The sequence below is a fragment of the Electrophorus electricus genome, chromosome 21 (assembly GCF_013358815.1).
Source record: "Electrophorus electricus isolate fEleEle1 chromosome 21, fEleEle1.pri, whole genome shotgun sequence".
Lineage (NCBI taxonomy): Eukaryota > Metazoa > Chordata > Actinopteri > Gymnotiformes > Gymnotidae > Electrophorus > Electrophorus electricus.
This window is the reverse complement of record NC_049555.1, coordinates 12,752,197-12,768,835: the sequence shown is the minus strand read 5'-3', so window position 1 is coordinate 12,768,835 and position 16,639 is coordinate 12,752,197. Positions and strand designations below refer to the sequence as shown.

Sequence of the window (16,639 nt, the reverse complement as noted above, 5' to 3'; positions counted from 1 at the left end):
CACACACACACACACACACACACACACACACACACACACACACACACACACACACACACACACACACACATACACACACATACAAACTTATATACAGTGAGACACACACACGTACTGACACCCATACAGACAATATTATGGAACAATAAGAAAGTTTTGTGCTGGAACACATCATTGTTTATCAAGGCTTATGTAAATTGCTTTCAAGTGATTGTGTAAATATGTGTGTGTCTCTGTATGTGTGTGCGTGTGTTGCATGTGCGAACTTGTCTGTGTGTGTGTGTGCTAGAAAAAGCAGGAAGGTCAGTTACATTCTCTATATTGAAAGCGAGAGAAAAAGTCAAGGAGATGAGAAAGGAGCAAGAAAGACAGGAGGAGAGAGACAGGAGGAGAGAGGAGGAGAGAGACAGGAGGTGAGAGACAGGAGGAGAGAGGAGGAGAGAGACAGGAGGTGAGAGACAGGAGGAGAGAGGAGGAGAGAGACAGGAGGTGAGAGACAGGAGGAGAGAGGACGTGTAGGGACAGAGGAGAGAGACAGGAGGAGAGAGAGGAAGAGGGACAGAGGAGAGAGACAGGAGGAGAGAGAGGAGGAGAGACAGGAGGTGAGAGACAGTAGGAGAGAGGAGGAGAGAGACAGGAGGTGAGAGACAGGAGGAGAGAGGAGGAGAGAGACAGGAGGAGAGAGGAGGAGAGAGACAGGAGGAGAGAGACAGGAGGAGAGAGGACGTGTAGGGACAGAGGAGAGAGAGGAGGAGAGAGACAGGAGGAGAGAGAGGAGGAGAGACAGGAGGAGAGAGACAGGAGGAGAGAGGACGTGTAGGGACAGAGGAGAGAGACAGGAGGAGAGAGACAGGAGGAGAGAGAGGAGGAGAGACAGGAGGAGAGAGACAGGAGGAGAGAGGACGTGTAGGGACAGAGGAGAGAGACAGGAGGAGAGAGACAGGAGGAGAGAGAGGAGGAGAGACAGGAGGAGAGAGACAGGAGAGAGGACGTGTAGGGACAGAGGAGAGAGACAGGAGGAGAGAGACAGGAGGAGAGAGAGGAGGAGAGACAGGAGGAGAGAGACAGGAGGAGAGAGGACGTGTAGGGACAGAGGAGAGAGACAGGAGGAGAGAGACAGGAGGAGAGAGAGGAGGAGAGACAGGAGGTGAGAGACAGGAGGAGAGAGGAGGAGAGAGACAGGAGGTGAGAGACAGGAGGAGAGAGGAGGAGAGAGACAGGAGGAGAGAGACAGGAGGAGAGAGGACGTGTAGGGACAGAGGAGAGAGACAGGAGGAGAGAGACAGGAGGAGAGAGAGGAGGAGAGACAGGAGGAGAGAGACAGGAGGAGAGAGGACGTGTAGGGACAGAGGTAGGAGGAACAGACGCTGCTGCAGTCAGCACTCCCCAGTGAGAGCCCAAGTCAGAATGGTGGCAAGGCTAGGTCAAGCACAGCGAGGTCAGCGAGGTCAACGTTGTAAGTTGGAGAGCACGATGAAATTGTTCCACAAAGCTGTTAATATTAATGAGCACACACAGGTAAGATTGGCATTCCATATGGACTCATCCATTTTTGTCCATAAATTCAAATTTCTTTGCACAACACTTTCAACAACACACCTTCACACAGGATTCCAGACATCGTCTCTACGGAGAAACGACTGCGGCAAGGCAAAACTCCGACAGCTGGAGTATGAAACATCAAACCTGGTGGTCAGGCAACTCTGAGAGGTGTACTAGCAGGGGCCTACGTGAGCATCAGACGAGACACCAGGAGCAGTTGTACAGCTCAGCAAAGAAACAAAAACACAGTTAGTTAGCTCTGTTTGGAAAAGCCTGGACAGTTATGTATGAGTATGTATGTTTGATTACGTATGATCATCACTCACCGTCCTCTCCAAAGCATTTTTATAGAATGAAACACACTGAGCCATTCTTTCTTTAACTAGTCTCCACTGAACTGAGCGATTTGTTGACTGAAGGCAGCAGTGACTGCCAAATACCTGTCTGTGTCCGAGTATATTCAAAACACCTAGATAATGTAAGAGTGAGGCTGAGGAAAGGAGAGAGAGAGAGAGAGAGAGAGAGAGAGAGAGAGAGAGAGAGAGAAAGGAAGTGACGTGCGATACATAAACTGTAAGGACGTCTTGATGAAGACAAGTCTCCAGCAGGTGAGAAACTCCATTGCCAAGAAGCCAAAGTCAGTAAATGAAGCGTGACGGTGGAGTTTAATTCTCAGGCTGTGAGATTAGGGAGCGTGATGAGCTGATCTGCAGCTGCCGGTGTGAAGACCAAAGTGGAAATACTCTGGACCAGCCAGTCATCTGCTAAAATGTGCTTCTGAGGTCTGCATATCCCTCTCTCTCTCTCTCTCTCTCTCTCTCTCTCTCTCTCTCTCTCTCACACCCCTCCCTCCCTCTCTCTCTCTCTCTCTCTCTGTCTCTCTCTCTCTCTCTCTCTCTCTCTCTCTCTCTCTCTCGCTCTCTCTCACACCCCTCCCTCCCTCTCTCTCTCTCTCTCTGTCTCTCTCCCTCTCTCTCTGTCTCTCTCTCTCTCCCTCTCTCTCTCTCTCTCTCTCTCTCCCTCTCTCACACCCCTCCCTCCCTCCCTCTCTCTCTCTCTCTCTCTCTCTCTCTCTCTCTCTCTCTCTCTCACACCCCTCTCTCTCTCTCTCTCTCTCTCTCTCTCTCTCTCTCTCTCCCTCCCTCGCTCATTCTCGCAGCACCATTCCACCCCCAGATTAAGCAGGCACTATCATAACCACCCTGCTGCTGTGATGGCAGCACGACACTACAGAGTTTGACATCTCTTTTCGCCCCTCTGCTCCGTCTCAGAGTGCAATAGCTGTCGCTTTGATTGCTTATGTAAGAATTAAATTGCGAGGTCTAGTACCCCACCCCCACCCCCCGGCCAGCCGTCTTAGAGACGAGGTTTGGGTCAGGTGTCATGTTTGTTGGCATGTGGGTTATAAGGTGCAAAATGAAGTTGAGGCTTCAGTTAATCTCTCTGTAATTTACATAGTACTAATGTAACTAGAGCTGAGTCATGGATTTTTAAAGGGGAAGGCATAGGAAGGTACAGGATGTAGGTGAGCCGCGGGAGGAGGTCTAACCACACAGAATACCTGCACTGGCAAACTGTTCGTTTTGAATTCTGGCGAAACGCACTGTCAGATTATGCCGATGAATGCGTTGTGATATTAACCCGTGTGCAACCCCTCCCCTGTCTCTCACACAGACGTTTCACACACCCAGTCTTGGCGACGAGGAGTTCGAGATCCCTCCAATCACCCCGCCGCCAGAGACGGAGTCTGGCCTGGGCCTCCAAGAGGCGGGCTCGCCCTTCCCTGGGCTGGCCGAGCACGCCAACCCGCCGCGGGGTCCCTTCACTCCCCAGTTCCCACCTCAGAGCCTGGACTTGCCCTCCATAACCATCTCCAGAAACCTGATGGAGCAGGAGGGGGTGGGTATCAGCAGTGGCCTCCCCATGGTGAGCGCTTCATCCTCGCCGTGACTACGGACGGCCGCTGGCCGCTTTTCCCCCTAGCCATTTGCTGAAATTTCCGTTTTATTTATTTGTTTAATTGACTTATTTGCTGTCTCTACTAATTGTAGAAAATGTATGTATTTCACAAATGTTTCAGTTTGCGTCAGAAAATGGAGACACCTCTGAGAAACAAGACTAGTAGTGTTTTGAAAATGAGTTATGAGTTATGAATTTTGATATAAATATTAAATTCAAATGTTAAATTCTGTTTATGACTCATGACAGTTTAAGGTTGGACATGAATATGGAAAACTGAAGACAAGGTTACAACAATATGAACTTATAGCTTTAATAATAACACTTTAATGGCTTTAATAACACTTTAAATGTTGCTAAATATATGAAGTGGATAGCATGCAGTAATGCAACATTCCTGATCACTTTTTCCTGGACACCACCCAGATTCTCAGGAACTTGGCATTAGCTGAGCTTGGAGTCCAGTATTAGCTAAAGCGTGGAGCTTCATGTCTCCTTATCGACTGAGAGCCTGTATAAGATGCCCACACTTCAGGCCTGCTCAGGGCAGTTTGGAAAGCTCCTTTAACCAGTAGTATAGTGTATGGGTGTGTGGGGTGGGGTGGGGGGGTGTGTGTGTGTGGAGATATGAGTCTCAAAGGTCAGATCAGTATATGGATATATTACTTTCTGCTCCCTCCAGTTATGAAACGTGACATTGTACAGCAGTGCATGTTCTCTGTTGCTTCATAATGATGATGGTTTATGATTGAGCTGTTATGATGGCTAATTAAAAAAAAAAACAAAAAAAAAAAAAACACCCAGAACAAAAGAGGAGTTGATTCCAAATGCCACTGCAATGTGAATGCATTGAGGAGTAAGAGAGGGAAAATGTCACAGCTAGACTAGTTATATTAAATGCTGCCATTACAGAAATGAAATCTCTGTCACAGAAATCTGAATATATAAGAAAGCATGAAAGGTCATAAGCCTTCAGATGATGTGCATACACCAGCATTTCATTCTTTCTTTGATTTCCCTTCTTCTTTAGGGTTGACATCAAATATTAGCAATAGGGTCACAGTGGCCACTTATTTAAACAAAGCATAATCTTTATGTCCAAGCCCTCCCCTCTTGTTAATACTGCAGAGATGTTGGGTATTTATTTGCCTTCCCAAACAGACAAGCACCATAACAGTTTACAGCTATTTCTTTAGTCGCTCGTCCCCCGCTGTCGCCATGTAAAATAATTGCCGCTTTTAAGATGTCTGTGCTGTGCAAGTGACTGCCGGAAGGTTTTTTTGGCAAAAGAGTTTTCATTTCATGGTCAGTTAGGCTCGTCTACATCTGGAGGAAAAAAAAAAGCTAGCGTTGACTGAATTACTGGGCGGGGCCTGTTGTCATGGCGCTGCAGAGGGATTAGATCTGATTCTCAAACATTTATTCCTCTTTAGTTTGCATCGCCATCCCATGGTCCCTGGTTGTGGTGGGACTGTGTTACAGCGAGTGTGGGAGAATGTGGGTCCTCTGTTCTGTGCTTTCTTCCTCCCTGTTCTGTCAGCCATTTTGCCACTTAAAGATTAATAGCTGTTTTATAATAGAATTTGATTCCTACCAGTTCTTCATACTGGGGTGCTAAAACAATGCATTCGCACTCCCGCACGTTTCCAACATGACTTACTGCTATACTGGACCAAATGGATTAGCTGGAAGTTGTTTCCACTCAAAGCTCCCACGCTGCACCTTTCAGCCCCTGTTATGTGAATTATTCTCTGATTAATCTCACAGGATATCCAGATCAAAGGAAGACCGCATTAGTCACCAAAGCTGCATGCCTCCTCGCTACCCCTCCTTCCACGAGACCAGCTACCGCACGGGATGTCAGGTCCCGTCATGGAGTCATGAGCATAATTTAGCCCATATTACTCGGATTTGTAAGACCCTCCTAGCGGGAGAGCCCGGCATTCCTGCTCTAGTCTGGCCTTCCCAATCTAGCTGCTTTAGTGCTGGGCGGGTGCCCGGGTGTTGGTCGGCCCCCAGATGCCCCGCCCCAGGCCAGGGCGGGGTCTCTGTGACCCCGCCCCAGGCCGGGGCGGGGTCTCTGTGACCCCGCCCCTAACGTGAAGCCCTTGTTGATTTAATCACTCCTCGCTTCTCATTCCCATCTCGCCCTCGTCTCATAGCGGACTTATAGTTGGACTTCGTCGTGCGGGCCACCACAGTTCAGTCCACGTTCATCATGTTGGTTTCACGCTGCAGAGCAGCATTTTAAGATGATTATATTGTAGCCATGTGTGTCTGGCTCATAATGCGACTTCACATGTTTCTTTTGGGGTATTTGTTTATAACAGCATGCTGTTCTTTTTTTTACATTCTGTGCATCTGCTAAGAAAGAGAAAGAGGATCAGAACTCTCTTAATTAAGTAAGCGGATGACTAGTGTAAATATGCCTGCTTGCATCACATTCAAATTTAGCTTCGTGTTTACTTTAGATTAAAAACATAAATTCCATTTATCATTCCTGTATTTGAATGTACTGTTTACATGGTTTCTTGCTTAGCAACATGAATATTTGATTGTTCTGAAGAGTTAGTTCTTAGGGGAGGTTTAATGGCTTATTTGTGTCTCACGCACATGCAAACCTGGCAAGTGTTTACGGTGTTTTAGATCTGTTGGGGCTTTGTCAGATGAAATACCTCGTTTCGGTGTACTATGCCTGTAAAATGTGATTCTTCACAATGTGACAGGACCTTGTCTGCTGGGACTGGGAATAAAATGGAAAATATGACCACTCTTGCAGAAAGCAACCATGTACTATATTCATCTTTCATACCCTTTTCAGTTCTCTCTCTCTGTCTTTGTCTTTCTCTCTTTCTTTTTCTTTCTCTCTTTCCATCTGTGTACCTGTTTTTCCTCCCCTTACCTCTGTTCATTTCTCTCTCTCTCTCTCTCTCTTTCTGTCTCTGTGTGTGTGTGTGTTATCTTCCTTCCAACCTGAGTAGTTCCGACATCGGTTGTACATCAATTTCTTAAAGTGGATTTTTTTCTCCCAGCCTTCACCTTCACATCCTGCCCCCCACTTTCCTATCTAGCCGCCATTGTGACATATCAGGTCGGTCATAAATGAAAGATATTGATGCAGGCATGCAATACCTGTAATGAAGTCTCGGCCTGACCTTCTACGTGATTGATTCTGTAATTTAGTTTTCTCAACCAGTGCTTGAAATAAAATGAAATGAAATCATGTTGAACAAGTTTTAAATACTCATGTTGCAGAAATGGAAGTGGGTCAGGTACTGTGTTTTGGGCTAGGGTTTGGAGTGGGGGGCAGATTTGGAGGGTTTGGATGGGGGGCAGGCTTTGATGGTAGGGGGCAGATTTGGAGAGTTTGGGGGGGGCTAATGTGAAGGGTTAGGGCAGGAGCAGGTTTGTAGAGTTTTGGGGGGCAGGTTTGAAAGGAAAGAAAGACGTGAAAGGCTGTCATATTCATGGAGTGAGAGAGAGAAAGAGAAAGAAAAAGGGAGAATTTGGTGTAGGACAGTGAGTGCAGCAATTTATCTTTTCCTCCATTCAAGATTCCCTTTTCTTCCTATTGGGTTTAAGGAGAGAATACCGCAGGACAGCATAAATGGTTGGAAAAATAAAGTCTGGTTGTGTTGGTTTTAAATAGCTGTGCAGGAGTGAATATGTGCAGAGAACTGATAAACTATCTTTAATAGAGCTGACCTTTTCACGCTGGCCAAAGTGACTGCCAGAATCATCCTTATAATTACCATATAGATGATTTCACCTCCCCCTCCTCTGCCAATGGAACATTTCCAAGAGCGCCGTGAGTCTGATTGAATGGAAATTGAACTTGTTAACATTCTTTTCAGCGTGGAACAGCTCATACCAAGCTGCTTTTAATAAATCCACCTCCACCACCCCCTCCTATCTAATTCCACAGCCAGTATCTTTTAAAAGCAGCCCCTTTCAGTCTTTCTGAACATGACATGGCTCTTTAAACTTCCCTCCCTTTGCATTGGACAGGGAGAAGGGACTGTTGACGTTTTTCAAACGCAGCTGTTGTGTCCGCGATCTCAAGTGCCGAGGACAGGCCCGCGTTGTTGCTAGGGCGGCAGGCATCTCTCCAGCGATGGTTAGGGATTTGATGAGAGAGGCTTAGATCCGGTTTGAAGTAAAGGCAAACAGTCATCGATCAAAGGTGACACGGTGTTTCACCTGAACGCTGTTAAGTACTACGTGGGTGTCTCTTCCTTTAGGATGTTTGTTTTTGAAGCCGTTTGTGTTTACCATTGCTGCATAATTGTATCATCAGCAAGGCAAGGTTGTGATAGAACATAAATTGCATGTATATTACCATAATATCTGTGTTATATTTATAAAGTTTTCAAGTGCAGTTTATACAGTTTAAATGAATTTTTGCATCCTCACCTTCTTTTAAGTTGAATTCATTTTTTGAACCCTATTTCACATGGGAGTGTCCTCCCATTTGAACTTTTGAACGGGTGTACAGCCTTGAGCCTGAAGATATTCTACATGCCATTTAGTTATAACCCCACTCTCGTACATCAGATTCCCATCTACAACCCTGCACTAGTACATCAGATTCCCATCTACAAACCTGCACTAGTACATCAGATTCCCATCTACAATCCCACTTTAGTAAATCAGATTCTCATCTACAACCCTGCGCTACTAAATCAGGTTCCCATCTATAACCCCACTCTCGTACATCAGATTCCCATCTACAACCCTGCACTAGTACATCAGATTCCCATCTACAATCCCACTCTAGTAAATCAGATTCCCATCTACAACCCTGCACTAGTACATCAGATTCCCATCTACAGTCCCACTCTAGTAAATCAGATTCCCATCTACAACCCTGCACTACTACATCAGATACCCATCTACAATCCCACTCTCATACATCAGATTCCCATCTACAACCCTGCACTACTACATCAGATTCCCATCTACAATCCCACTCTCATACATCAGATTCCCATCTACAACCCTGCACTGCTACATCAGATTCCCATCTACAATCCCACTCTAGTAAATCAGATTCCCATCTCCAACCCTGCACTACTACATCAGATTCTCATCTACAACCCTGCTGTAGTACATGCAAGGATTTAGTGTGTCCTCTGCATTGTCATACTTGATTCCATTCACCACCTAATTATCAACTCTATATGAGTTAGTTCAGGAGGAGAAAGAACTTTAGGATGAGTAGAGAACTGGTGCTCCACATATCAGTAGCTGAACCTCTTAAAAACAGTCCATTCAACACCAAGCATCTGGAATATTTTTACTGCAGAAGTTGGTAGATGGACTATCTGATTACATGCACACATGCATGCACACATACACACACACACACACACACACACACACACACACGTGCAAACACCGGAGGGAGCACAGGACCCATCTGGTCTCTTTGCTCTCTAGATAAGAAGTTATTTACAGATTTATGAAGACTATCAAAGCATCGCTGCAGATACAAGCTGCAGCTACAGACAATGTTCCAATCAAAATGCAAATAGAAGCAGTGCAGCAGGGATGAGAATAAACAGATTGGTTATTGACTCCCCACCAGTCAGTCCACTCGTGACACGAGAAGTCTTGTACCTCCCCATCAGTCCTATTAGTAGTAGCATTTTGTCTACCGTCTTGTCTCATCAGTCTTTGTATTTATTCACTTGTATGTTGTAATTCAAATGTCTTATCTGGGATACATTAGCAATTTGCATTGCTGTTATTGGAGTTATTTCAGACATTTTGAAGATGGCACGTCTCAAAATATTAATGCGACGTGTAAATTGCCCATGCCATATAAAATGATCAGAACCCCACTGTTCAAAAGCCTCAAACGGTCCACTGTCTCCCCTTCTTTTTGTAATTTCCATATGTTATCGGCCTACTGTATGGCCAGAGGAGAAATTGTTCCATTTACTTAGTGTTTGGTTGCTGTGAGGTGAGTGTCACCACTGGGACAGTGTTGAAGAGTTATCACTGATGGTCAGAGCTAAGGAACAAGGCGTGCATCTTTCTGTCTCCCTCTCTCTCTCACACTCACACACACACACACACACACACACACACACACACACACACACACACACACACCTTTCACTGATGTTCTAAAGATGAGTCTTTTAGGTTCTTTATAGCTGAGTAATTATTGCATTTATGCGAACATTGTAACACTTTAATAATTCAATTAAAAAGCACATTTTCCTTTGCATTGGTCATTTGAAAACATGTTTAACTCTAATAACCCATGATCTTGCATCTGCCGTGTATTGACAGAAAGACATGGCATGAGGTGTGCACAGGGGATGAAAGACAGAGAATCACGCCTGTGTGTGTGTGCAAAGGTCTCAGAGCACTGAGGAAAGGTCTCAAAGCTGGTCTCACAGATCCATGCAATAATGGCGAAAGCAACATTTTCTGGTGTGAAGACAGAAGGAGAGATGGAGTTGGATATCTGCATAGCATATACAGTGTGTGTGTGTGTATACATACAGGGATAGTATAGAGGAGTGGAGAAATCGAGAAATATAATGTCTACAGCAGAGGCTTTTATTTGGTGGTCTGCCAACAGTTTTGGCCCTTTAATCATGTTGCAGTATGAGACTGGCAGCTGCTGTAATATTCCTCTCAGTTCAATCAATGCAAAATACTTTATGTCTCTAGCAGTGGCTGCTTTCATATACACACCATCATACACTGTGCACATATATATATATATATATATATATATATATATATATATATATATATATATATATATATATAGAGAGAGAGAGAGAGAGAGAGAGAGAGAGAGAGAGAGAGAGAGAGAGAGAGAGAGAGATCAAATATATAGAGAAATCATATATATATATATATATATATATATATATATATATATATATGATTTCTCTATATATTTGATCTCTCTCTCTCTATATATATATATATATATATATATATATATATATATATATATATGTTCGTGTGTGTATATATACACACACACACACACACACACACACACACACACACACACACACACACACACATATATATATATATATATATATATATATATATATATATATATATATATATATATATATATATATATATATGAGACGATGGCAGCATTATAGTATTATATACAGAGAAATTTCATCCGAGCTGTGATTTATAGACTTGATTATACAGAAATATTTTCCCCTCTCTTTGGCAGTCAAAGTGTGATATATGAAACCTGCCAGCCAATAGATTTTCATCGTCAAACACACGGCGCAGTGTCATTTTGTGCCGACATCACCAGCTCTGTGCGAGTCGTAACCTTCAGGATGTCTGACTGCACTGAAATGTATGGGGTTTTTATTTGGCCACTGCTGAAATGCAGAGTGACTTACTGGAACAGTTATTCTATTTAATGTGATTCTGAGGCTTTGCAATCCTGATGGATTCCCAGAAGACTTGTTACATTCCTTCTGGAAGCGGAAGATCTTGCTGGTTCCCTTTGGCATGTGGCTATTATAGTGCGGCATTTCGATGATGAAATGCATGTGTTCTGCTTGTATCAATAAAGATTTGTCCAGCTGTGCCTGTTTAGGAAGCAATTTAAGATTATTTATATACACTGCAGTATTAACTTAATGGCATTTCTTTATGAATGAATCATAGTATTTCACTATAAGCAGTTGCATTTTAAATAAATCACTTCATTTATGAACCCCAGTCATATTCTAAGAAGATTTCAGTATTGATTAATTTCATAGATCTCAAACTTGTTTGTTCTTTATTTTATTTTATTTAATTTTTTACATTTCTCAAAGCAAATTGATAGTGGAAACAACTGAATAAATTGGTCCATTCAAATGGCTGGCAAAAAAAAATAGACATTTTCTAATTAATTGTGATTTCAAATTAGCAGCATGTGAACCAAAATCTAATTCAAATTGGCGATCAAAACCATTCTATTAATGTATATATGTATTAATTCACATTGGTTGGTTTACATGTAATTTAGCTATAAAAATATACTAGCTGAGACTTCCAAATGAATAAGTATGACTGACTGGTAGAAGTATCAGTCAGTGATCATTATACAAGCAACTATTTTGCTTTTATATGTGTTATAGAGCATTGGACAGTCCCAGCTACGCCAGTACCCTCCTAACCCTGCAATGGTGATGCGTTCAATCATCAACATGAACAACCCCAATGCTATGATGTCACGCAACCAGCTGACCACTATCAACCAATCGCAGCTGAGCGCTCAGCTAGGCCTCAACATGACTGGACCAAATATCGCCCACACCTCCCCATCCCCCCCTGCCAGCAAGTCGGCCACGCCTTCTCCCTCCAGCTCCATAAATGAGGACGATCAGGACGACGGAACAAAGGTATGCGTCCTTTTGACTTCTGGCTTCTTTAAGTCTTCGGTGTCATTGTCTTTTTTGTGTTCTGATGAAGTCGTAAGTTTGGGAGCCATTCAGTTTGTTCTACTGACGTGTAGTAGTGAAAGCGTACCTTTCTTAGTTGTGTCCAACGTCTCCTCTGTTCTGCGTTTGTCCTTCTTTCTGTCTGTCTCGTTCTCTCTTTCTAGAGGTAACTACCTCGGGTTAATTGTTCTTTGAAGTGATAAATTACGCAGCTTTCAAAAAGCCCGCTTCTGTCTCTCCGCGTCACAGATCGGTGAGAAGCGCCCAGCCCCGGATGCTGGGAAGAAGCCCAAGACTCCCAAGAAGAAGAAGAAGAAAGACCCCAATGAGCCTCAGAAGCCCGTGTCAGCGTACGCGCTGTTCTTCCGTGACACGCAGGCAGCCATCAAAGGCCAGAACCCCAATGCCACATTCGGCGAGGTCTCCAAGATAGTGGCGTCAATGTGGGATGGCCTCGGAGAGGAACAGAAGCAGGTAACTCACTGCTGCAGACACACCAACAGCTTTCAAATGACTGCAGTCACCTCAGATGGAGAACAGTTAAAGAAAGGGTGAGGTTTTAAGTACAGAACAGGGCCGTTATCAAAGTTTAAAATCAACTTTGTGTGTAAGAGTATATAGTGAAATGACATATTGCGTTTGCCCTTCTGCAAAGCATTCCATTTAGCTGATGCTTTTATCCAAACCAACCTACAATTATGACTGAATACAGCTTGAGCAATTGAGGGTTAAGGGTCTTGCTCAGGGGTACAACAGAGGCAACTTGGCAGTGGTGGGGTTTGAACTGGCAACCTTCTGATTATTAGTCAAGTACCTTAACCACTGGGGTACCATTGCCAAAGCGTAAAAGTAATTGAATAATAATACTATAGTTCAGTATGAATGAATCACCCTGTTTTGCTATGTACAGTCAGTCTGAAGCCCTCCGATATGAACCAGGCCTAAACGTGAATCAGAGGAGGCTGTTGTTCTTTTGTCTCCGTCCTTAACGCATCGCTCACGTCCAACTTCAGGTTTACAAGAGCAAGACAGAAGCAGCCAAGAAGGAGTACCTCAAAGCCCTTGCTGCCTACCGTGCCAGCCTGGTGTCAAAGGTGAGACCTGCCACACACACACACACACACACACACACACGCACAGGTGCACGTACGCACATGCACATCGTCCTTAGCACCACCCCGGTACAGGTGTAATGATAGCAGGTCGTAAAAGTAGCTAATGAGCATGCCTCATTAATTCCTGGGATCTGCCTGCCATGTAGCATTTGCATATCTGATACTGCCAGCTAAGTTATTTGCTTACATTTGCATGTTTGATTGTTTTACATGCGGTAGCGTCTTTACAGCGTGCTTGCTGCGTCCTGTGTTTTTTTTCCAGGAACTTTTGATGAGAAATTAAATTGATGTTTAAGCCAGTATGGCAAGGAAGGCTGCATTTAAATTAAACTTCATCAGCATAGTAATCAAGGGAATTGATGGAGGCGATGTTACATCTTTTTCCTCCAAAGAGAAAACCTCGGTTATTTTGTGCAATGCCTGTACCTTTAAATGCCAAATTTTTATCATGACTCTCTCCATGCAAACAGTGGTCTTCGTGGGAACAGAAATGAAATGAAATAATACCATTCTTCCCCCCTCTCTCTCCCTGCCTCCTTCCATCATTCTGCCTTAGGCTGCGGCGGAGTCAGCCGAGGCCCAGACCATGCGCTCTGTGCAGCAGACCCTAGCGTCCACCAGCCTGGCCCCCGCCCTGGTGCTCCCATCACCCCTTTCCTCGGCCCTATCCCAGCACCCTTCCATGACGGCTGGCGCCCAGGTCCTCCAGCAGCCCCTACCCCGGGCCATCGCGCCCAAGCCTCTGCAGATGCGCCTGGGCAACAGCCATGTCGTCACCTCCGTCACGGTCGCCCACCAGAACATGCCGCCTGGCGTGGCCTCGCAGCTCCTGGGCCCGGGGGCGGGGCCGGGCGCCCCCGCCCAGATGAGCCCGCCCATGCAGCCGGCGCATGCCTCAGCCATGCAGCAGCAGCAGCAGCAGCAGCAGCAGCAGCAGCAGCAGCAGCACCACCAGCTGCAACAGCACCAGCTGCAACAGCACCAGCTGCACCACCAGCAGATCCAGCAGCACATGCAGCAGCAGCACTTCCAGCAGCACCTGCAGCAGCAGCTACAGCAGCACCACCTGCAGCAGTCGCAGCACATGCAGCAGTCGCAGCACATGCAGATGCAGCACCTGCACATGCAGCAGCACATGCAGCATTCCCAGTGCTCCCCCGTGCAGCACTCGCCCGGGACCCCCCACTCGGCGTCGCTCGGCAGCCCCCCTCTGCCACAGCCCACCCAGCCTCACCCCACCCAGATCCAGGCGCATGCCCAAGTCCTTTCACAAGTCAGCATCTACTAAGCCTGAGTCCTGTGGCGTCAGTTTCATACAAAAAAAAAAAGCACCATTTGGAAGTTGCTTTTTTTTTTTTTTTTTTTTTCCCAAAGTTGCACTTAAGAAGTGTGTGAGAAATAAGAATGTTTTACAAAGAACTGTCCTTTGTTCTAGATGGATACGCAGACAAGTGTAACAAAGAAAGGAGGTGAAGAGTCTTGCCTGGATTTTTTGTCTATAAAATAGACAGGACAAGAGATGGCGTGCCTGGTTGTTGTTTTGTTTGTGTGCTTAACCCTTTTTGTTTATCTTAATCATCAAAAACTATTTCAGGGCACACTGATGGTAGAAGAAGAGTTGAATCAGTTACATCAAAAGATAATTTTTTGTTTGTTTATTTAACATCAAAGCTTTATTTGCGAGGTCACTGTCATGTCTTAATTCCCCAGCTTCTTGGTTTTGTTTCTAAAGATCTCAAAGCAAAGATTTTTGATGGCTTTTCATGATCCAGAGGATGGCGGAGTGGAACTATTGTAACGAACTGCCAGGGGACTCCCTGGCACCCAGCTGCTGGTTCCTGCCCCTGCGGCCAGTGCGTCAGAACATCGCCCTTCCTCCCTTCTTCAGACGCTCCTCTCTCTGCGTTCCTGAAGATGAACCGCCACAGCCGCTCGGCCTCTCCGCCCGCCCTTCAAAGCCCCGTCATGCCACATCTCTGCTACCCTGCCTCAGCTTCATCCACACCTGCTGGCAAAGGAACTTAAAGGAAACTTAAAGGAACTTTAAGGAACTTTAAGGGACTTAAGGGAACTTAAAGGAACTTATCTGCCTTTCTGAAGTGAAGAGCATGGCATGCTGCCATGGAGACAGTTTTGTCTTGCTCTCGAACCTGCTGTATAAAGCTGAGGGAACTTCTCATTTAAAGATCCTCGAAAAACTCATTGGCTCAAATGTGTGTATAAATAGCACTCCAAAAACAAAAAACTATGTATTTGTCTTTACCTCAAAACTTTAATGAATTTAAATTATGTTTCTGTTATGATTGTTTTCATTTTGTGTAATAAAGGTTCATATTTTAAGGATATTTTAAGGAGAAATTACAAAATTCAGGCCAACGGTTTAATGATTAATGTATTTTTACACTATTCCTTGATATCACAAACATATGTAAAGTGAGAAACTGAAAAAAAATCTTAGCTGAGACATTTTGCAGTGTGGAACCTAACCGAAAAGATCTACGTATTTTCTGACAGACAAAACAAAACAAAACAAAACAAAACAAGGTGACAATGAGTAGAAAAAAAGAAGAAAAACAAACAAACAAAAAAATGAGTGAAGATGTACAATTTTCATATCGCCTGTTGTAAAGTTTTCAGAAGCAAGGCTTTAATTCTGGACTCAGTGAGCTGGCCTGCAGAGCATAGTGCATCTCAGCTGTTTTCTACTTTTTTATGAGTTCCAATAGCAGCAGTTCATTTGTTTGTATTTTTGCTTACAGATCGAATCCATCTGCTTTTAAAATCTGTTCATAGAATAAACACATTTCAGTAGACTCGACTGTCTTTTGAACCATTACTAGGCATATTAATTTAAAAAAAAAGCTTTGTTCTTGCCATCAAAAGAAAAAAAAATTGAGAGACATTCCACCAATAATATGATACTAGCCATAATTTTGTATGAAGTATTATACTTCTGTGTGTCTCGGTGTTTGCAATTAAAATAACAATCACAAATATTTATTTAAAAAAATGATTCATTTCAAAGATTATATTAGCCATACTTTTGTATGAAATATTTCCTCAGTGTTTCCTTGTTAGTTATTAAAGATTCAAAATAAAAGACATCCCTACTTCAAGCATTCAGTTCATTTTAACTTTGGGTTAAAAAAGAAAAGATTTAACTGAGTCGAAGCATTTCACATTGTTATGAGGGAATGGACTGTATGGTGTTGTATAAGCTTCAGATTGGATGCCGAGCTTGTGTGTGTGTGTGCGCGTGTGTGTGTGAGTGAGTGTGCGTGTACATGTGAGTGTGTGCGTGTGTGTGTGCATGTGTGTGTGTGTGTGTGCAGGTGAAATTGGCCATGTTTACAGTGTGTTGCCATCACTTGTCTCAATGGCAGTGACATTCTCACTGACCCTTTCCTGGGATATAGCTGCTTTCTTCCTCTGTTTCAGCCCTCACTCACTGGCTACATTTCTAATATGGCCCTCAAGGGCTTCTCTCTCTCTCTCTCTCTCTCTCTCTCTCTCTCTCTCTCTCTGTGTATGAGAACCCCAACCAGCCACCCTTCCTACTTGTTAAGGGGGGTGGGGGGTTCTGAATTG

The 16,639-nt window shown here is 44.3% G+C and overlaps 1 protein-coding gene across 3 annotated transcripts in view; it reads left to right on the top strand.

Moving 5' to 3' along the window:
* tox3 (TOX high mobility group box family member 3) overlaps positions 1–16,167 on the top strand; it is a 47,437-nt gene extending 31,270 nt beyond the window's left edge. Inside the window, exons 3-7 of one of the 3 annotated variants that reach the window (XM_035520718.1) lie at positions 3,217–3,441; positions 11,634–11,897; positions 12,186–12,410; positions 12,950–13,030; positions 13,608–16,167. In XM_035520718.1, the coding sequence (XP_035376611.1) occupies positions 3,217–3,441; positions 11,634–11,897; positions 12,186–12,410; positions 12,950–13,030; positions 13,608–14,339 (1,527 nt within the window). In that variant the 3' untranslated portion in view covers positions 14,340–16,167. Of the gene's footprint in view, positions 1–3,216; positions 3,469–11,633; positions 11,904–12,185; positions 12,411–12,949; positions 13,031–13,607 lie in introns of all 3 variants that reach the window. The other 2 variants (XM_035520716.1, XM_035520717.1) reach the window with 2 other exon arrangements.
* Positions 16,168–16,639: the final 472 nt, after the last annotated feature.